Source organism: Vipera berus (assembly GCF_964194415.1).
Source record: "Vipera berus genome assembly, chromosome: 3".
NCBI classification, from domain to species: Eukaryota; Metazoa; Chordata; class Lepidosauria; order Squamata; family Viperidae; genus Vipera; species Vipera berus.
Window position 1 is genome coordinate 60,645,658 of NC_138204.1, and position 23,995 is coordinate 60,669,652.

Genomic DNA, 23,995 nt, shown 5'->3' on the forward strand with positions numbered 1-23,995 from the left:
CACCCCTTTTGTGCAATAAATACAAAACAATTAAATCCAGGTCTTTTCCATGTTTCTTTTAAGAACCAAAAGGCAATCCATCATTCCCTGTTTATGCATGTGCATAGCCGAAATAACAAAAGGAAAGCAGATGTGCTTGGTGTTGTCTCATATTTTGCAAGAATTGTGACTATTAAAGACTTCATAACTAAATAACAAAAGCACAAATGAAATCGAATGTGTGCAAGATCTGGTTCGTACCTGCAAATTATGGGTTGAAGTATAAAACTAGCTATCGACATCAAAGGAAGAGTTAAGGCCAAACTACAAATTTCATGGGAAGGTCCATGATTGGAACACCCAAACTATCTATTTTAAAAACATATACAAGAGGCTGTGGTAACCTTAACAGGTTCTGGAACATAGTAGCCAGTACCCTGCGTATAGCTTAACAGTCATTTCAGGGGGGTGAGGGGTGGGTGCGATGTAGAGTTTAGCAATTACACAGGGAAAGAGAGCTAATGAAGTGTAGTGACTACTGTAAGTTACAGGATGACGGGTGGGAAGACTGAGGTTCTAGGAAGTTTTTATTTATGAATTTGTAAAATTTATTAGCTGCCTATTTTGTCACATGGTAACTCTGTGTGCAGCTTACAATATTAAAAGTTAAAACGGTATAACTTATAACAATATACATGGAATACTATAAAATCAACTAGGTTAGAAAGACGGGGGTGTGTGAGGGAATATGATGAGAGGAAAAGTGTGTGGGATCCATTGTTAATCAATCACCACCAACATGAAACCCTTCCAATGATGCCTCAAAACAAATGGCAGAGCCAGGTTTTTAAATTCTTATGGAAGGTCAGGAGGGTTGAAGCTGACCTCACTTCAGAGGGCTAAGGTGTTCCAGAGGGCAGGCGCAATGTCAGAGAAGGCCCTTCTCCTGAACCCTGCTAGCCAGTTCCCTGGCTTTTTCTTCCTTTTCTCTGAAAACAAGAGATGTTTTTTCTCATCCATCTGCTGCCAATTCACTTGTTCTACCAGATTTCTAAAATATAAATTAACATCCTGGTGTAATTACTTGGATGGATTAAAACATTTACTAGTAATCTACTGGTATCTACCTCCAGCATACATATATTCTGTTGCCATTCCTTGTGTTAGGGTCCCGTCTTGATAATTCCATAATTAATATATTAATTACGATTCTATTTCTTTGATCTTCCCTTCTCCCAATTGTATTCTCCTTCTTCAACCTTAAACAAATATAATTCTTAATATTTTCAATGTATAAATGATTAAATATAGACATTTTTTCATATTTGTACAGATAATGATAACATCTATGTATAACTCTTTTTTATCAGCTTATTCTTATAAAAATCATCTCATTAGTTTACCACACATCCTACTTTTGTGTTTTTTATTTATTTATTTATATTTATTTATTTATATTTACATTTATATACCGCCCTATTCCCGTAGGACTCAGGGCGGTTTACAGGGCAAATTAAAAGTTAAAAATACATCATATAAAATTAAAATGATTAAAACTAAGATTAAATTGATCCCTGAACTTAACTAAAATCCCATTAATTAAAAATTAAAACCCCTCAGTCTGGGCCAGACAACTCAAAAAACCAAGTTTTCAAGTCCCTACGAAATTTAAGCTTAATTTCCCCTTTATATTCAATCCATTCTTATCAGTCATGATTTTCTCAATGCTAGTCATCTAAATATCCAAATTTATGTTCAAAGTTCTCTATTCTTTTAACCATATTCAACCAAGTGTTTGCTCATGTAATACTCCAACTGGTAGGGCGAGTCAAGTCTCTTGAATCTGTCTCTAGCCTTCTTCTTTTGTCGAGTCGCTTTTCCAAGTTGATATATTCTGCTTGCCCAGCAGTTCCTGTATTTTTGTAAGTATTTTTGGGAATAAAGAAGATAAAATAGATAAAATATATAGTTTCTGTCTCCCAAATTCTGATGATTCTCCTGGGAATTCTATAGTCCATTCCATTTTTGTTGTTATATCAAAGTCTTGTAGATTTTTTCTTGTTTGTATTAAATTGTAGTTCTTTTCATTTGTAGCTTCGTTGATTTGATCATGTTCTTCTAATTTGTGTTCTGTTATCTGATTTGTTTGTTCCTTCACCATCATTTTCTGGGTGTTTTTTGATTGTAGAATTAGGTTAGAAGTGTGCTTATTTATGTCATCAAAGTTGGTTTTGATTTCCTTGTGGTTTAAATCTATTGTCATTTGTATCTGTTGTAACATTGCGTACATTTTCTCTTGAAAAGTATTTGTCTTGCCTTGAAATATTGCTTCTGGAGGTCTTTGATGTTCCAGGCTAAATCCTTTAGGGATAAATATTGGATGTGTTGGTCTGTCATTTTTTGATAGGTATACGATATCCATGTTGTCTCCCCCTTCAAATAGTCTTTCATCAATATTTTAGTCTCTATAATTAGTAGTGCAGACAATATTTTTGTAACAGTTCTTTTTATTCAGGGACAATTATTAATCAGTCAAAGTTGCAATTCAGTATGTTTAGCCACCTTAAGTCCTTCCTGTAAATTCTCCTCTAAAAATTAGCTAAAAGCTGAAGTTTTTCTTATTCTATAAACAATTCTTAGATTTAGACAACAGTCCAGGTATTTTTTTCAAACACTTTTTAATCTTATAGCTTGCCCAGCTCTTTCTGTTCCCAGCTGTCTTCTTAAAAGTTATTTAAAATTCAAGGTAACAGATTATTCTTTGTTTCTGGGCATCCTGCCAATTTGAGTCATTATTGTTAGTGTTCTTTGATTCTCCACTAGGTGTCAGTAGTTGTTTGTTTTCCAATTTTTTCAGACAAAAAGTTGTTATTATTATATATGTTTTATAATTTCATCAAAACCCTTTAGGGTATAGTCTTAACAGGTTTTTTTAGTTTCTAGATTTGTCCAGACTGTAGTATTTTAAATTTAATTTCAGTACATTTTCCCCCCTCTTAGTATTAATTCACCGCTTCCGTCTATGAGAGAGTGGGGATATAGTCCCCTCCCTTTATTTTCAGAGATTTTCTTGCTTTGGGGGGTCTTTCCCAAGGATTCAATTAAAAGATAGAAGAGAGAAGATCAGTGCTCTCACCAGTTCCAAGCATGCTGTTCACCAATGTTCTGGTTTGTGCTCCTGGATTTTGGCTGCATGTAGCTTGGGCTAGATGCTGATGTACAGCTAGCTTTTCTCCTGTCAGATTGGAGTGCTTCCCCCAGATCAAACAAAATGACTGCTGCCATTTCGTGATCAACGGAGCGTCCCTCTTTCATGGTCACCTCTTCAGGGCAACTTCAGACCCATTTAAGGTCCCCTTAGCAGGGTAAAACTGGCCATGGGGAGCGGAGCTCTGCTATCCAGCAGCTGTGCGCTATGGCAGAAAACCGGAAGTCCCATCTATGGTTTGTTTCTTAATTTTAAACTTTTCTGGGTTTGAAAAAGTGAGCTGCCAGAATGTTTGGAATTAGGCAGGCTCTAAATTATAGAAGAACAGAATTTATTTGAAAATCATAAGATGATGATGAATGGTTTTGCAAGGATTTTTTAACAGGGTTTTACGCTAGGCAACTGACACACTAGCATGCCAGTGAAATTGGTGGCAAATGGTCAGAATTCTGGCAAATGCTCTAAAAGACATCTTAAAATGTTTATGAACAATATTTCCTTCTGCTGCTTTTGAAAAGAATAAGATACCACAGAGACACAACCATCAACCTACAGATATATTTTATGATCAAAATAAACACACTCTTTCCATATCTACATATACGCTATCTACTATCACCAGCTGAAATCTAATTTTAATACTTCTTAAAAGTAAGTACTGTAACATGCCTTCAGTGTCTGAGATTGACTGTAATCTTCCTCAGAAAATAAGAGAACACACAGAGGTTACAGTATGTTGGTATAGTGCTGAACAGAGGACAATATGGCTCCTGGTGAAAAGGTATGGGTTTCATTCTTTATTTTTCTAGAATGAGATTCTCTCTGCTTACAATCTATACTGTGTCTGGCCTCCTCCTTTCCAAGGTCTTCAAAGCATCTTCTGTTATACATATGAATTCGACTTGTTCTCTCTAAACCATAAGTATAAAAGTGCAAAAGTAAAAGAAATTATTCAAGGATCTCTAAAGATATGCAGGGCAAATTGAGGTAGATGTCATTCTTCATAAGGAGAGTATTTGTTTAAAGCATATTCGTGAGAGGCAAGGCAGAGTAGCCAACTTTTGGATGGAAAGTTTTGCAAATATTTTAAGTAGCCTTTTAATTGACCCAGTGTGACATGAAAAGCACTCTCTAAACTCTTGATATTGTTAGCCACGTAAGATAAGTGGCAATAAATACAGATTAATTTAAACCTATGAAACAAAATATCAGGGGTAGCGACGGGTCTGTGAAAAGTCCCTTTGTGCTCTGTTCGGATGGCAGGTCGTACGCTTGAATTAGGTTAACAGAATCTCTTGTCAGGCTCACTGAAGCTTTTGGTAGCTCACGCTGTGACCATCTGCAAAGACAACAAACTTTGGGCAAAGGCAAATGACATGATTGGCAAGTCTTAAGAAAAACAGAAATGTTAGGTGGAAGGTTTCCTACTCAGTGTTGTCAGCTCGAGAGACCAGGGGACAAGGCAGGACAGAAAACACAGACATTTTTATTGCATGTATTGAGAGACTTCAGAAACAGCTCTGGTGACGATGTTCTACATTTTGAATTCTGAGGCACACGAATAGCTAGCAAATTCAGAATCTGAACTGTAAAACAAGAAAGCAGAAACACTCTTCGAAGCTGTGTTTTATTGTTTTCTTTCTAGGCAGCATCACAAAATGGTAATATTCTGGAGAATGAAACAAGGGGTCAGAAAGAGCCTTGGTGGAGCAGTGGGCTAATGCCTCCTTAAGTAACACCAGCTGCCTGCAATTAGTGCAGGTTCGAGTCCCACCAGGCTCAAGGTTGACTCAGCCTTCCATCCTTCCGAGGTAGGTAAAATGAGGACCCAGATTGTTGGGGGCAATTAAGCTGACTTTGTAATAATGCCGCTTGGGGGTGTGTGTGAAAGCCCTAATAAGCAGGCATATACATAGAATGAAGGCTACTGCTAAGCTTGTAAGCCGCCCTGAGTCTTCGGAGAAGGGCGGGATATAAATGGAAGAAAAATAAAATAAAATAAATAAATAAAGAATATTTTTGGATTGTTTCCTGCTTAAAAACTATGGTAGGGCAAACTTGCCTGGTAGGAAGATCTCTTTGTAATCAGTTGGTCTATGCATGAAAGAAGAATTATTCTCTAAAGGTGAAACCAGTTTGTACTTAACTAGAAAATAAAAATATGGTTTTCCATTCTAGGCTTGTTACGTTTATTAATGACGACATAAGGATGCATCTGAACAGTGTTAGTCTCAGAACATCATGGAGTATATATCTGTTTTTTATTATTTGAACATTCCATACTGAGCAACCCTAAATAAGTAGGAATGCTTCGCTGATTTCTGACTTGAGAAGATTCTAATTTATAGCCCCATGCATTAGATGGAATTATCTATGCGTATATTTGTTCATTCAGTTGCAAGCTCGATAAGAATAGTAGAGTCACAGTTGGTAGAGTCACAATTCTTCTTGCAAAATTAATATCATTCAATTTCTTTTGCTCATTGAGAATTAAGGGGATAATTATATTAACAATGGGGTTAGCAAGTCCAAATGTGTCTGCATTTATCAAAGGTTGCTTCAAGTCTTCATAATAGCACATTACATTGTTGCATTATCAATATCTATTGTTTCTAAAATTACAACAGAATTTTTGGGGAAGGTTGGAGGAAGTAAGAGGTACTCTACAGCAGAGGTCCCCAACCTTTTGGGCACCAGGGATCAGTTCTACGGAGATAGTATTTTTCCAAGAACCAGATGGTGCGTGGTTTTGTATGCTGCCTGCATCCATGGATGGGGCTTTGCTTGTTTGTACGGACTGGTTCCTGGCATGCCATGGCCCAGTACTGGTCCACGGACTGGGGGTTGGGGAACCCTGCTCTACAGTGTAAATTGACAGAGTTTAGAATCTTTACACTGGATCTATTCATTAAATAATCTGGAATCAAGAAACAAAACCAAACAAAACACTTTTCTCACAAAATGGGTAAATAACAAGCCACTTTAAAACAGGCTTGATATGTATGTCCAATCTCCTTTGTGAAAGATTGATTTAGCATCGGCTGAAATGCATGGCTCAGAGGTATAAAATGTGAAGTAAATGTTTTCATAAGCTCATCAATTCAACAAATGGAGTGAATTCAGAAAGCCTGAGGAAGAAGTGCATGAAAAACAACAACACAATTCTATACTCTCTCTTTGGATTATTAGATAAGCAGCTCTTAACTGCTTCCAAAATCAGAATAAAGTTTGTGTGGCATATAGTTGGCCACTAGCCTTAAGAATCCATCTCCCTATTATTTAACTAATTACAATTTCCTTCCATGATAATACAACTCTAATATTTTGGCTATAGACTTGAATTTCAAAGATGATAAATACAACCATCAAATCCAGAAGTGCCGATGATATTTCTTTTTAAATAAAAGGAAATGTTTAAATGAATACAAGAAAATCAGCTGCTTTAAGAAAAATGAAGTCTAAGTGAATGGCATGCACAAATTCTGGATGTTATCATACGTGTTACTTGCAAATTAGTTGAGTATAAAAATGAAATAAGCCAGATGACATTTTTTTCTTAAACACTGATGATATATGTATACTTTTTGTTGCCAAAATATTAACTCTTTTTAATGACATGTATGCCCTGGCTGTTTGGCTATTTCTCAGCTGGAAAAGGCAGCTGGGAAACTCTTTGCTCACTTCAGTTCTTATAAGTTTGGTACACTGAATTGTCTATCAATCATGTGGGTTCACAAGAGTGAAAGTGTCCAACAAAGATCAACTCTTCTCAAAGTGTGTCAAGCAAATTCATTTATTTAATCCCCAAAGGGTGATAATCAAGCTTAATGTCCAGGAAGAATTATTGTTCTTCCTGGACCTTAGAGACCCAGAATATTCCAAATTCTGCCAACCCCAAAACTAACTTCTTTTAACTATGGAATACAAATATGTGATATTACAACCAGCCCACTTTATTAAACTGAATGTTTCATGCTACCTATATATTTTCTATAGTTCCAAAGTACGTATAAAAAACCCCTGCTTCCTCTTGTGCTGAGTTATTTTTTTGGTAGAGTGAATAAGAAATCTTGCAAAATCAGCGGAACCACACTGATTAAAAGGAGACAAATGGAAAATTTGCTAATTCCACAGGTATATGAAACACATAGATGAGATGAGAACACATTTAAACCCTCATACCTAACATTCATGCCATTGCTATAACATCTGGAAAGGTTTCTTGGTAGAATTAGTAGACACATAAATTGATTGAAAGGATAATTCTAAAGTTCTATTCCCTATCCACTACAATTTACAACCATATTTTCTGTACTTTCAAACTTGAAGAAAAAGATTCACTGTTAAAGTAAAGCTACATATTTATACCATATTTATAGGGATTCACTACATGATGACAGAAAGGTACAGTATATATTGGTTTAGTTGAATTATAAAATGAATATAGAGGAGTGAACGAGTGTAGGAAGGTAAATCTACTGTAGTGAATAGAGAAATTAATCAAATAATTAATCAAATATTTTCAGTATAGAATGTACAGCTATGATGGAAGGGCCATTCTTTACTTCTCTGGCCGATTCCACTTATTTATCAACAGTGTATCTCCATAAATCATTTATTAAAATATTGTAATGTCCATGTAATTGAACCCAATAAGTTGAAATAATCTTCCCTGTCTGACATAACTGAGTTGCAGATCATTTTCCAATTGGTTGAACATCCAAGACATTAGCATATGATTTCCTTTACTACTAATGTAGCCCAGATTAATCTTCTACTACAGAATCCAATCACATATTTGTTGCCATACAGTATGATTTCCAGACTCTGACTCATTCTTTTTGAGATTTCTTATATCTTTCCAGTTTATATGAGCATGAGAATGTGGTATACTTCGATGCAGATTTTGGAGTTTAGGCTTGGAATGCAGTGTTATAGGTTTTCCTTAAATGAAATCTGAGTTCAGCTGTAATAACAGTGTAGAACTCCACTCATGTAATACATGGCTTTGGGGCATAGAAGCATTTGGAAAAAAACCAAGATGATAGGTGCCATAGTAAAGTTTAGAAAAATTGTTCAAAATGTAACAAAAATTGGGTTTCAATTGGAACATTATCTTGCATTATCTGAAAATCTCTCCATATACACAGAGGGGGTCAAGTGCTTCCATGCTGTCCCTTTTCAGAAATATTCATTTCACCTTTATTATACCCTATAATACTATGTGGGTGCCTCGAGGGGAAGAGATGCTTTGTAGAGAATCAGAAAAAAGGGAAAGGAACCAGCAAATGCTTAACAGACAAAGTGTAGGAGATGACTAGGCTGAGCCCGAGGGAGGGGTCAAAGATATCATCAGTCATGAGTCCCTTCGTGCCCACAAGAGATCTAAGTCCTTGAATTCCTTCTATTCTTATCTCCTGCTAATTTCCCTTGGCCGCTCATAATTCAGATTCCTGTAGAGAGCTCAAGTTTACAATAATTGTTTACACCCAATTGAACTGTCTGGATCTCCTGATTTACCTGGCCTCTGACACAAAGAAAGAAATTTAAGAAGGATCCGCCCTAATGTACCAGAGTGTTAAATGTGCCAGTGGGAGATTTGTATTTTCAGATGTGCAAGATTCTATTAATGTAGTCTGACAATAAAATAGAATGAGCTCATCTGGTCATGTTTCCTGTCTGGTTTATCTGGGAGGGCTGAAACATCCATTATATTGAACATGGCTGCAGAATATATTATGTATTTTTAAAGACATTTCTAATAGAATGATCAAGTTTTATGCTACCATTTGCCCTACAAGCAGCTGACAGTTCTGAATGAGTCAGTTAGCTAATTTGATTTGGAAGTTATTTAGATAAACCAATGCTAATAAAATCTTAATTAGTGCAAGCAGATATATCTTTAGAAGTTTGCATATAAAACATATATCAAGAGAAATATGACTGTGGATGTTGTTTGTTTTAAATTTTATGGTTGAATTTTCCATGCCTGTCTGACTAAAACAAACAATTCAGACATTTGGATGTTCTTAACTCTTTGCAGCCGTATTTTCTTTATCCTCAAGACCAGGGTTTTCCATTAATGGAAATGTGTTTCCTAATCTCTTATACAACTTTAATGAAGATCCAGCACACTCCTAGTTATGATTACAAATACTCATTTAAAATGGAGCATTCTTTTATCTCTGCTGCATAACTATACTTTCTTATTTTTAAAGAAGCTTTACAGTGTGACTGTTAACACATTTCTTCTTTAAAAGTAATAATAATAATAATAATAATAATAATAATAATAATAATAATAATAATAATAATAATAATAATAATAATAATAATAATAATAATAATAATTTGATTTGTATACCGCCCTTCTCCCGAAGGACTCAGGGCGGTGAACAGGGCAAACATATAAAAATACAAGGATACAAATATTAAAAAAGATTAAACAAGGTGCCCAGAACTAACAACAATAAGTTAAAATACACTAAAACAATATTAAAATCCAAACCCATCACCCATCAGGCCAGGCCGGCTTGTTCGAACAAGTAGGTCTTCAGATCGCGTCGGAAGGAGCGAAGGTCGGGCGCTATCCGGAGCTCAACCGGCAAACGGTTCCACAAATCCGGCGCGCCCACAGAGAAGGACCTCCCCCTGGGGGTCACCAGACGACATTCTCTGATTGGTGGCACCCTGAGGAGGCCCTCTCTGTGGGAGCGCACAGGGCGGAGGGAAGTTGATGCCGGCAGCAGGTGATCCCTAAGGTACGCCGGACCCATGCCATGTAGGGCTTTAAAGACCATTACCAGCACCTTGAATCTAAAGTAGACTTTAATTTGTCCCACAAGTAGTACCTTCTAATTCCCTTTCTTCCAATTGGGAACTGAGAGGTCAAAGAGAGGAAGACAGTTCAAACCAATGGTTAAGGCACCAGGCTAGAAAGCTAGAAACTGAGTTGTAATCCTGCCTTAGCCATGAAAGCCAGTTGGGTGACCTTGGCCCAGTCCCTCTCTTTCAGCCCTATTCACTTCACAGGGTTGGTGTGGGGGAAATAGGAGGAGGAAGGTATTTGGATATGTTCACTGCCTTGAGTTATTTGTAAAAACAATAAAGGTGGGATTCAAATAAATGAATAGATAAACAGATGTAAAGAAATTGCATGTAACTTCATAGAATGACATATTGGAACCCACCATTATTCTTTTAATACTGTCTACGGTTTGTATGTAAAATATATAATAGTAGTAAACTTCAGGAGAAGAATTAAAACAAGTAATACAGATATTTGTGAGAAATGGCATTGGTGCTTTATTTTTTTTTAAAAAACCTTGAACTTTAGAAATATTTGTCCTGATAATTGAATTCTTCCTCAGTGCCTATATACACAATACTGTAGAGGGAAATTTTTCTTTTTAAAGTCCAGTAACATACCCAAACAAATCAGAAACAATAATTCTACTTTGGTACAAGAGCTGTGGTGGCACAGTAGTTAGAATGCAGTATTGCAGTTTGACTCTGCTCACTGCCAGGAGTTTGATCCTCACCAGCTCAGGGTTGACTCAGCCTTCCATCCTTCTGAGGTCGTTAAAATGAGGACCCAGATTGTTGGGGGCAATATGACGACTTTGTAAACTGAACACAGAATGTAATATGGGGAAGTACGTAAGTCCAAGTGCTATTGCTATTGTTCTTTTAGGTCTTTTAAAGATTTATGAGCCACTCATTGATCTCCCATTCTGAAAACTGTTAATTTTTAAATACTTTACTCACTATCTGATTAATGTGATGACATTATTGCTGTTGTGTCTTTAACCAAAGAATGAAACATCTGCGGTGATAGACAATAGTTGGCCTATTTGACCAATAAATCAATGGCTCTGTTACTACTGGGGCCTCTTTTGTCTTTTATGCTATATCCTGGCAATAAAGAGATGATAGAATTACCATTTGTTTTCTTTGCTGCATGGCTTACATTAGCTGTGACCAAAGGAGAACAAACTTTTTGCACAGATTTCTTTTCCACACTTTATTGAAATGATGCTGCTCAATAAACAGCATCTGTTTTCAGTTTGGGAGGGAGGAGGGAGACTCACTGCAAGTGTTTGTGATCATCTCATTCTCCCAGGGTAGAGCCGTTCATAGAAACCTGATACTCTAGGTGGATATAAATGAAGTAGGTTTGTACCTATGGTAGAAAGATGCTATGTTATGAGAGGTGAACAATAAAATGGAAACTCTAGGATTGGAGTGAGGCCAGAATACATACTGTGGACTAGCTTGCATTCCACGTGCAATGTAGAAGTTGTTTCAAAATGTTCTCTATCTTACTGCTCCTGCTGATTACTGCACTCCATAAAAACGAATGTTAGTTGGAGTTCATTGTAAGGTCTCCTTAAATAAAGTTTCTGAACAGTTTAGTTTTGGTCCAATTTTCTGTCAATATTCTAAATTTGAGATTGTTCATTTTGCTTGACTTCAGTAGAAATGCAGTTGCCAGCTGTGAAATTTTGGATCCTGTTCTAGTATGGCATTCCAAATCCCTGCTCAGCAACAACAAAGTTAGCAGAGGACATACTGCTAGACTTAAATCTGATTCCACTTTAAGCTAATGGGATACTTTTTATGAGATGGTGCTTTGTAAGTCTGCAGGAAATTACTTCTCGGGCAGGCAGTATTCTGTTTTTCAACAAACACCGTTACAACTAATGGCTAATTCTTTCTAAGAGAAGCACACATTGCCTATATGAAAGGAAAATTAGCTGCTTGTCAAATGCTTTCTCTATTTCTTGCCAATGGTAGGCCAGCTTTTTGTTTTGTTTGCTTGAACGTAGGCCTCACCCAATTTATGATTCAGCACTGTAATCCATTGTGTCAGCAGTGCTGCCTCACTGCTGAAGTAGAACACAATAATCTTACAGACTCTGTGTCAAGCCAGGTAATTGCGTTGACCAAAAGTCAAATATTAGTAATATCATTTAAAGATATTCTTTAGAATTATTAGTTTATTATTATAAAGAAACGTTTCCTGATTACAGATGGGGAACAGTGGGAATTTAAAAAAGATGTTTGGAAGTGATATTATTGACTACACAAACAACCTATTAAGCCCCAAACCTAATATGACACGTAGCATTTATGAGTTGAATTCTTTATTGTAGACAAAATCTTGCCATACTGAAATTTCTACTATCTGTAGCTACAATACAGGTAGTCCTCAACTTACAGCAGCTAATTTAGTGACCATTCATAGTCTACAATGGTACTGAAAAAAGGGACTTATGATCACTTTTCACACTTACAACCTTTGTAGCATCCACAGGATCATGTGATCAAAATTCAGATGCTTGGCAACTGGCTCATACTTATGACTGTTTTTGTGCCCCAAGGTCATGTGATCACCTTTTGCAACCTTTTGCCAAGCAAAATCAATGGGGGAGCCAGATACACTTAACAAATGTGTTACCAACTTAGCAACTGCAGTGATTCACTTAACAACTGTAGCAAGAAAGATCCTAAAATGGGGCAAAATTCACTTAACAAATTGCTTACTTAGAAACATGAAATTTGGGCTCAGTTGTGTTTGTAAGTTGAGGACTACCTTCTATATTTTGTCAACTATTAGGGAGGGGCTGTCTTCATCCTCTTTCTCCTATACATAATATCTGGGCTAAGTTGCCTCTTACTCCTCTAGAATGTACCCTCCCTCCTGGGCATCCAGGTCCTCACTACATTCCATCACATCACCATAGAGTAAACCTCCATGACACACAGAGTATAATTTTTTGCAATATCTCTATGTTATATATAAGAAACAACTGCCTAAATTTGCCTCCATGTGTGTATCTTTCATTTTTAAAAATATGAAGTAGTGTCCTAGAGTCTTAGCTAAATGTTTATCAGGAGTTGCTTTTTTAAGTATTTGTAACCTCTGTACAGTTTTGTTATACATGCAGTCATTAATTATTCAAGAACTTAACAATCTTGATTCATTAACAGGCCAGACTCATTATCTCTTGATGAAGGCAGAGAGATGGTGACTAATCTATCTCTTCATGTTTAATATTATGCAAGAAAATGAGCTAATATTTCACAAGTGTTCATCCAATCTAAATTTGAAACAAATAAAAACTTAACTAAAACTGTGGATAATCAAAAGAGTTAATAATAATAGCAACTAAATTCAGGGGAGCATGATAAAACCCTCAATTCTTACCTGTCACATACAAATACTCAGTCCAAGTTTTACACTAAAAAGAACTGTGCTGTTGATCTGACTACTTTAGTACACCAAACCACCAAAGGAAAAAAGATTAGAAGAACCATGTCTCCTTTTTAAATCCCCAATCCCATTGTTACCATTGTCCAGTCTTGAAAAATTTGGGACTGAGATGTTTTCAGGATAGAGTAAATGGTAGGGAAGAATAAAGATATGGGAAAGAAAGAGCAAAGTTAAACTACATCAGAAAATGAAATTAATTATCCCATCCCATGTTGTAATCAACAGAAAACATATTCAGGTCCTACCTGCTCCAAATGCAAAGAAGAAGCTCTTGTCAGTGTTCTCTCTTAAGAGAGCCATTACTCTTTTCCCCATTCTTTCATTCCTCTTGTAGATCAGTTCCTGTCGGAAATACCTGTCAATCTCTTGAGCTGTAACCTGCTCATGTGGAGGAAGCGTTGTGTTGATGAAATTAGGGAGCTGGAATGAAAAACAGGAATAACTCTCAATAAGAAAAAAATGCAAAGGAGAAGTTGGTGAGTTGGAGGAAAACCATTAGAAGGTCAGTAGTGGGATTACCTCTGGTAGTTTCCAGTCTTTCCAACATCTAACCAAAAAAAGTGTGCAGCTTTCTCCAGACAATTTTTCTAATTTGGGTTAATTTAATTTAGTTAAGTTTGCCTCCAGACTATTTTCTAATTATGGGATGCTTTATAATATTGCTTCACTGTTATTATATATGGTCAGGAATATGCCTCAAAAGTTAGAGTAGTCCACCTCTTAATACAGGTAAAGGTTCCCCTGCACATGTGTGCTAGTCGTTTCCAACTCTAGGGGCCGGTGCTCATCTCCGTTTCAAAGCCAAAGAGCCAGCGCTTGTCCGAGGACGTCTCTGTAGTCATGTGGCCGGCATGACTAGACGCCAAAGGCGCACAGAACGCTGTTACCTTCCCACCGTAGTGGTCCCTATTTTTCTACTTGCATTTTTACGTGCTTTCGAACTGCTAGGTTGGCAGAAGCTGGGACGAGTAACAGGCACTCACTCTGCTACGCGGCACTCGGGATTCGACCCGCCAAACTGCCAACCTTCTGATTGACAAGCTCAGTGTCCTAACCCACTGAGCCACCACGTCCCTTCACCTCTTAATAGATATCTACTAAAAGTAAAGATGCCCTTGAGTCAAACTTGACTCCTGATAACTGCACTCATGCACTTTTCTTGACAGCTTTACATTACTTCAGGATGTTTTCTTTATTACTTAGCTTAGCCAACAGCTTTGATATTCCCAGAACACTCATCCAACCACCAACCTGGGCTGATCCTATTTAGTTTTCAAGATCAGCCAGGACCAGACCTTTAAATAATGACCAAATCTGTATACTGGTAATTTGGAAGAAATGGGGAAGGGAATTGGGAATTAAACTGAGTTATAACATATATAACAAGCTCCTAAAAACGTTTTATTGACATGGATAAAGCACACTCTAACCATTAAAGCTGTTTCTTTGTAAATAACTAAAAGTACCACAAAGTCTAGATTTAATCAATGAGACTAGAAGCCCAATTAAAAACACAAGATAGAAAGTAAATAGAAATTAAATTAAGTGCAAAAAACCCACTATTAGTACACAATATAAACACAAAAAAGTATACCAGAATTAAGGCTTAATGCAATAAATGGTTGGGTGGAAGGTTTAAATGACGTTTGGTCTGTAATTCCTGTTTATTTTAGACTCCTGGGACTATTAATAACAGGGAGTTCAGTTTCCTTGAGAAATACTAGGCAAAAAAAGGGATGGGTGGAAAAGAATTGTGAATTATGGCAAAGCAGAGAAAGAAGACTAAAAAGAGGTATTAGACTTCAGGGTGGGGGGGTTGGAGTCTGTGGAGGTTCATTTCCTGCTGTTAAGCAGCATTTGGCAGGGGAAAAATGGCATCAAAGACAAGAAAGAAGAAAAAGCAAAGGAGACACGTTGAAGGAGAGTTAAGTGAAAGTGTATGGAAGCTCCAATTCATTAAAATAATCTCCCCAAGATCCCCGAAGGATTACATTTACTGTAGGTCTTATAGATTCAGTTTAGACAAGTAGAGAATGGAGGTCTGGACCTACTCCACAAAACAACATAAAAGTTTTAACCTGTAATGAGTACATCACTGCACAAAGTTCTAGGACACTTCTCCTGCCAATCTTTGATTGGAATTTAGCTCTTATAATATGCTTGCACTTGGTAGCCCTTGAGAAATTTCTCCTCAGGTTTATTCAGCACCCCTGCCTAATTACTTCAGAAGCACATCCAGAGGCACGTGGACATTTGGAGCAAGGAGGAAACAATGGTGCTATCTGATTAAAGCTGGAATTTTTAAAATCTTGCTGGAACCACCAAAGTTTTCATGAAAATAGCCTTTTGTGGTTTTTCTCTAGGCTTAAGGCCTACATTCTGTACCAATTCAAAACCAGTTTAGGACCTTTGTGATCCAATGATATCTGCTGTGTTTCAGAGCTGAGCCGATTTATTTTGAAATTGCAATGTGTTTAAAACCACAGTAAATCTATTCTTTGCTTCCAAATACTGTGGTTGTGGGGATTTCTCTTTTGCAAGACCTGTTGCTTTGATGCATCTATTGGCTCCTGAATTTTACTTCTTTCAAGGTGAAAGGTGGCTTGCCAACTTTGCAGCTTTCCTTCACTATTCAGTTTTTCGTGGGTTGGAAGTTGCGGGAGGGTTTTTTTTGCACATAAGACAGTGCACACAATATAAATAAATTGACTGGGATTTTTTTTTGGGGGGGGGGGGTCAAGCAACTTGTTTCATTTTCCTTTTGCATGGAGATGGCATAAATTACCGGTAAATGTCTTACTCTAAGATCAATAGCAGAGAGAAGCAGAGATTGAATTGTATATTGTGCTCCTTGTTCTCATTGTTTTAAGGCAGACATTTTAATTGCCATTTAGTTGTGATTTTAGTTGCCATTACAATTATTTCGTTGTAGACTTCTGCTTACTGGAATCTGAAATCTTGATTGCCTCAAAACATAAAAAGAAGGGAACCTTGATAAATACAGTGGTACCTCAGTACTCAACTGTTTTGAAAGTCATCAGATTTGGTACAACATAGTTTGACATGAAAATTGAGTCCCAGTAGTCGTTTGTTTGATATGTGATGTGCAAGCTAGAATTTGTTGGTGTTGGTTGCCCCATGAATCTACCCTTTCCAGCTGAAACAATGGGTCACATGTTAGTCACATGATTTGTTTGGTACTCATTTTTAATACTTGTAGCACCTTCCAAAACCAATTAATGATGAAAGCTGAGGTACCACGTAGTTACAATCAAAATACATGCACTTATTTGTTTGAAGCACAACAGTCATCTTCTGATAAAAGCTATGATATCTGGAAAATTGATCAGGGAAAAAGACTATTTTATGATTTTAAATTTAAGCCATGAACCTTGAATTAAAATTTAGATTTAGCTGCCAAATAAAATCAGACATCCTCTGAATGAAGTTGTTTCTCAAACTAGTAAATGAAAAACCAACTCCCCTAATAGAAACTAACTGATAAGTGACTATTTTGCAATACTTTGTTGTCTTAGTAATGCAGTTAAAATACACCAACTTATCAATTCTGGATTCCCCCCACCCCGCCCCTGAGTTAATGGTAATGACAAGATATGATCAATTTCCAATTACAGCGATATTGCTACCACTTTTACTGCAAAACATAAATACAAAATAGTTTCATTCTCTTTAAGGCAGCATATTTATATTATACTAATTACATAATATACAGTAAATTTTCCCTATAATAAACACTAAACCCCTACTGTAAACTCATTTCCCCGTTTCTTTCCATATGGGAAGCATCAAAGGTAAAGTTTCTTTAAACTGGCCTAATTTTATTAACCATCAGACAAATCATTTTTTAAAAAAAATGGGAGGGTATTCTTTTTATTTCTAAATACTTTTGGTTTCCCAATCCCAACTCCTCTGACCAGTCCATGGGATGTCAAGATGTTTTGAGAATGCTGAGGTGCTAGGCAGATAACAATTCACACTCAAGGCACAATGGCCTTGGAACCTGATGAAAACTGGTTGGGAAGGAGTCCATCCTGTCTCCGAAGACAATCCCTCTCACTAATTCCCAAGTGAAGAGCAGAAGTGGAACATTCCCAAGCATGCTATCCCCGCTTCCCCCTCAGCATGATGGCAGGACACCAGAGTGTGATGATGGACCTGACACATTGTTATTCTAACAGGAATATATCTATACATGACCAAAATTAAGTACAGTTTAAACATACATTTAATAATAGTTTTTTGTAGTTATTTACAAGACATCATAATAATAATAACAACGACAACATTGTCATTTTAGTTACAACACCTCTTTCTAAGATATTCTAAATTACTACATTTCTAAGGACCTTAATCCTCACTGCAACTGTTCTCTCTTGTTCTGGGACAAGAGAGATAAATGACCCAAGCATGCATGTTTTGCAAAGTAATGTAACCACAGAGCAAATCCTGTTGCTGAGTCCATTAATCATCAGCACTTCTCTCTTTGTATTTATGTTCCTTTCTACACTTTGACATTCACCATGCTTCGTTCAAAACAAGCAACCGCTCCTTGTTGATTTATCAGAAATTGCTTCTTAAATCATAGGGATTTAAGAAAGCTTCACATATTCAGATAGAGAAGTTCCTTTTTTAAACATGCATTTCAAAGATACTCATGAAAACAAACTTTCTTTTCATTTCATGCAAAAAATGCTTAGGCACAGCACAGAGAATTCAATTGATTCAAGGGATTTGCTAAGCTAGTAGAAATACTTGCTCGTCTCACATTTTTAACTAGTACCATACAAAATCTATCAGCAACACCAATAGAAATTCCTCTTTAAAAACAGCATAGGTCCTGCAGGAGGCAAAAATTCACTTTAAGCAGGGCAAATGAATTCTTCATCAAGAACTTTGTGACTTCAGCCCTTGAAGGGACTATGAGTTGTTCCCAAAGAACTGTTGGGATAGCTCTCCCTCTAATAATCTGGTACCACTTAACATCTGAGAGAAAGCAGAAATGATGAGAGCCATTCCGGGAAACTGGTGCTATCAGCTCCTGAGAAAAGCCTCAGGGTTCTTGGCAGATGAGTGATACAGAAATGAATCTCGCAGGTATTTTCTGGGGGAAAAGCTGAACATCAGGAATTCTTTTACATTTCTTCTTAAACATAGCCAAGAAAAAAACAGAATAGGTGTAGGGTTGGAAATATAGTAAAAGATTACAGCTTGCTCAGCAAGCAAGAACAACAGCCTGATTTTGGTAGCAACATCTTTATAGTTCTCTGGGATACATTTTAATAGGATAAGAATGAATATAATAATAAGCTAGGTCACTTTGTCCACACTATATTTATATGACTGCAGATTATCTCAGGAGTTTGGTCCTGATGGGACTCTAGCTGACTCAGCCTTCCATCTTGCTGAGGTTGGTAAAAATGAGGACCCAGATTGCTGAGGGCAATATGCTGACATTGTAAACTGCCCAGAGAGTGCTTAAAGCACTATGGATGTTATCTAAACCTAAATGCTATGCTATTGCTATTTCAGTGAAAATTAGGCCTAGTCAATGCAGTAATTGACCCAGTTAAATTCATCAATTTTTCTGCCATGTTACAGTGCAAAGCTCAGTGTGCAGAGAAGGGAGAACACGGAGACGTAGGGCTCCAACCAAGATTAAATTCCATTCGTCAAGCAAAATTGTACATCATTCTTGCCTCCAGATGTTCATTCAATTTTCTAATTTATGCAAATTATGCAATCCTTGGTAGTTGTTGACTTACATGAAACATATAGTTCTTATAAGAAATCAAAAGGATTTTGTTTGTGTCTTTGATAGTCATTCAAAAACAGAGAGCTGCATGTTATGCAGATTTCTGATTTAGAAGAAAGGGGGTTACAAATTGGAAAATTAGAGCAACATTAATCTATTTTCGCTATTATTTTTCTATCTATTGCCATTTTTTGCCAGTGGCGTAGCGTGGGTTGTCAGCACCCGGGGCAAGGCAAGTAATTTGCGCCCCCTAACCCGTGGATTTTAGCACTCGAGTCTCTTCCACTAGCTCAGGAATTCTGGGAGTTGAAGTCCATGAGTCATAAAAGAGCCAAGGTTGCCTACCCTTGAGTTAGGTTCAAGGCAAAAAAGGGTCTCTGGAGAAGAGGGAAAATGCTAGTTTAAAACTGAAACAAGGCAACTTTAAGGTGCCTCAGCTGTGATTTAGGATGAGACAAAGAGAGGACATGGCGTTGAAAATGGTTAATGGGGCATGTTTGTTCCACTCTTAGTGGATGTCAAGATAAACCCCACGAGAGAATGACCTTACAACAGATGTGAATAGGCTTGGACTACGTTTGTAGATTGAGTGCATACATCACATGGAGCGATGATGGGCTTCATCAAGATTTATGATCCCACAATTGGCTAGTTTTCTCCATCTTGTCCTAAACCCTGGATACCAACCACGGTTTATGGCTTAGCATGTGGTGTGGGGTGACCCAACATGTTAGGCAACAAACAATGACTTCCAACTTACAATGCCTCAGCTTCCCAAGGTTATTCCAAATTGTCCATATTCCAGATTGTTGCCTCCTGCAGACCCACAGTCCAGGCTACCCCCTTCCTCCCCCTTTCCCCTCCCAACCCGGGCTCGCTCGATGTCCTGGATTTCAAGTCCCAGTCATCACCAATTCGTCCAGGGTCAATCAAGGATGAGGGATGCTGTAGTCGAACGTACTGGGAAGTCTCTGCTTACCTGGGAATGAATCTCACGGAACTTGCTTCGGCTACTTCTCAGCACGGAGGGGATTGGACTATAAAGTGACCTTATTAAATTCAACACGGATTCGAGAGTGGGTCTTGTCAATTTCTCGGACCTACCCCCCAAAGGGAAAACTCTGAAGTCCCGTTGACTAGTCAATTTCAGGCAGATTCCTCTTCCCAACTAGGACTAGGACAAGCGCCGTTCTCTTCCTTCCTTTTCTGGCAGAGATTTCAGGAACTTGGCGCTACCTGGACTTCCGTCCCTCTCCAGTCACCTTCCTCCTCTCCTCAATACCTTCCGGACAAGGTACATTGCCCCCCTCCCCCTCCTTACCCCACAATAGAAACCCAGTGAAACCAATTGCCCAAAGATAGCGGCTGTCTCAAAAGTGAACTTCCACGGCCGAGGGGAAGCTCCTCCAAATTCTCAACCTGGGAGCTCCCGTTTGTCTTGGTTAAGAGGAAGTTCAAGATCAGGGGCAGCCGCCGAGTGATTTTGAGAACCGCCTATCCGTTCCTCTTGCTTAAATGGAGGGTGATGGATTGGTTATTTAGATTTAACACCGACGCCTTCATTCAGGCCCCGTGAAGACGGGCGCGACCCGGCGAGTTCACGACTTCAGCAACCGGGTCTTCTGAATCTAAGAGAGATGGGGGGATCTCATCTTTACCTTTACCTCCGGGAAAGGAGATGGGGGCGGGAGCTGGGTCGGGGGGGCCGGGCTTGCAGGTTGAGAGCCAAGCGGAGGAGAGCCGCGGCGGGAGAAAGAGAGGGAGGCGAGACGCCGCCAAGCCTCCCCACCCCCACCCGAGAAAGGAGGCAATCCGCAGCCGCGAGAGGACGGGATCCCGCTCTGGCTGGGCGCAGCAAATGCGGTTGCTTTCTATGCTCTGCCCACTCGCTCGCTCCTCCGACCCTCAGTGAAGCAGAATCGTCCCCCTCTGGCGAGCTTAATGGGCGCCCCCCCAGATGTTGCGCCCGGTGCGGCCGGCCCCCCCTGCACCCCCCACGCTACGCCACTGGATAGATAGATAGATAGATAGATAGATAGATAGATAGATAGATAGATAGACAGACAGACAGACAGACAGACAGACAGACAGACAGACAGATGAAATAGATATATGTACAACAGCATATCATGAACGCATGGACATAACTGAAGGTACATTGGAATACCCTTAAAACATCCAAACAGGATTGTCTGACTTATATTCAGGAGCCAGGAGCCCTAGTGGTGCAATGCTTAAGTTGCAACATTGCAACATACATGGAGTTCGATGCTGACAGGGCTCAAAGTTTATCCAGCCTTCCAGCCTTCAAAGGTTGATGAAATGAGGACCCAGATTGTTTGAGGCGTCATGCAAATAATGCCTGAGCATTGTAAACTGCTCAGAAAATTCTTTAAAGCACTACATAAGTCTAAATGCTATTATTATTGCTATTCACATACTTCATCCATATTCACACAATATATTAATTGGTGACTTGATTAACTACAGTTTAATTTCCCGGGTTATACTATAAGAAATATTTTGATAGGGGGTCCTCATTTAATTTTTTTGGGGTGACCAGGATCATAAATCAGACTGGGCAGGGTCAAGAAAACCATTCTAGTTTATAATTCACATTATAGGTATTTTTCTTTATCTTTTAAAATTTCTTTATTATATACATATATCACTGATTCCACGAATCCAAGCAGTTTATAGTACGTCATAAACCCCTAAAACAATAAATACTTAAAAATAGTAAACTATAAAAAAACTATCACAGCATCTATAAACCAACAATTATCTTAGGTATTCAAAGCTCTATGAAAAATCTCTTCCTTCCTGAAGGCCATCACAATATCAGAGCCACATTCTGCATTCTCCTGTTCCACCTTCATACATAGGGCAGGGAATTAACATCCCAACTAGAATGAATAAATAATCCTGAAGATAGGTGGATGCAAAGACATGAAGATCTTGTAGGTTCAAATCAGCACTTACAGATTAAAATTAGGATTTTGAATTGTACTCAGAATTCTACTGGAAGTCAATGGTACCCACAAAACCAGCATTATACAATTATGTTGGTTCTCAACTGCCAATAAACAGGCTGTCACATTCTAATGCAGTATGGTCTTCGCAGGCCAGATAAAGTATATTGTAGTAGTCAACCCTAGAAGTGATAAAGACATCTGTCATTATTAAGTCAGATCTCTTATTTCAAGAAGGGCCACAAGTGGTGTACTATCTGAAAGAGTAGAAAGTTCTTGTACCCATGGTTTCCTAATAGCCTATCTAGAGTAGAACTTTCAAAACAAGTTTAAACTTTGAGAAAAGAAAGCTGTGATTTTTGAAGACTTGCAAGTATTTTAAATCAATGAAAAAGTTCAAATCTCTGTCTGTTTCTTCTCATTCACAAAAGGTTCCTGCAATTCTATCTCTAAAACTAATTTTGGTAGATTAGCTCATATAATGTTGATCACAGAAAAAAACCTAAATAGTTAATTTGTACAGTAAGGTGTAAAATTTCACCAGTGAATAACATCTTAGAGCAAAATTGTTAATGTATTTAATTTGAATAATATTATGTGGGTATTTAATGCTGACAGTTTGGTGGGTGAGTGTTCCTTTGTGCAGGTGTTATCTAAGGCTTAATTTATTCTAGCACTTAGGTTTCCTATGTTGGTTGGGCCTCTATTAATTAATAGCCCACTGAGTGTAAAGGTTAGGGTACAGGCTATACAACCTAAGATCGATAAACCAGGAACCTTCTGGAAACATATCTCTATATCCAGTACTTTTTTTGTAAAAGAAAAAGGTGCTGGAACTCACACATGTCATACAACCCGCCTTGCCTACCCTACAAGGTTCTATCCAAAGAAGGTGCCGGAACTCCGTTCTGAGCGTTCTATGAGAAAAAAAGCCCTGTCTATATCCTATCTAAGTCAAGATCTATATTACAGATATTATCTCAATATCAGGATATTGTTTTCAATCAACATGAATTTGTGTGACAGTGGAGAATACTGAATACTGAATACTGTATGTATATATATATATATATATATATATATATATATATATATATATATATATATATATATATATATATATATATATATATACATACATACATATATATATATATGTGTGTGTGTGTGTACACATATTTTAACTTTCTATAGCACTTAAGAGATTTGCTTTATTTACAAGTAAAACAGCCTTTGTATTGATACACTGAGTTCAAGTTACCAGAATTCACACACAAACACAAAAAGTGTCCGAAGTTGTCATTAGAAAATTAGCATAATGAGCATAGGCCTAGGTTAGAATTCAGTAGTCTTATTATTTCAGTAGCTTAGGGCAGAGGTCACCAACCTTTTCATGTGGCGGCCCGGAGGGAAAGGGAGCAGCTGGTGGCCCCATTTGTGCATGTGTGCAGGCACTAGCCAAATCCTCTGCTAGCGCCGCCCATATGTGCAAACAGGCTGCACATGTGGCCCCATTTGCATATGCACAGAGGCGCTAGCCACTGCTGCTGTTCACCTTGTGCACATGCGCAAATGGGCCCGCAGGTGCTAGCGCGAGTGGGGCTGACTGCATGTACACATCTGCGTGCACTGGCCACCCTGTCCTGTGGTCACTAGGCTACGGTCTGGTAGTGGGCCATGGATCATAGGTTGGGAACCTCTGGCTTAGGGGACTAAAATCTTTTCCTGGTTCCAACTATTTCATATAGCTTTATTTGGATAATGGCTTTGTTTCTCTTTAATGATTA

General features: G+C 37.9%; 1 protein-coding gene across 1 annotated transcript in view; it reads right to left on the reverse strand.

Moving 5' to 3' along the window:
* Nucleotides 1–23,995, reverse strand: part of TRABD2B (TraB domain containing 2B) — a gene marked incomplete at both ends in the record, with an annotated part of 242,464 nt that overhangs the window by 37,945 nt on the left and 180,524 nt on the right. The window contains one exon of the mRNA XM_081322461.1: nucleotides 13,709–13,883. Coding sequence (XP_081178587.1) covers nucleotides 13,709–13,883 — 175 coding nt within the window. The remainder of the gene's footprint in view (nucleotides 1–13,708; nucleotides 13,884–23,995) is intronic.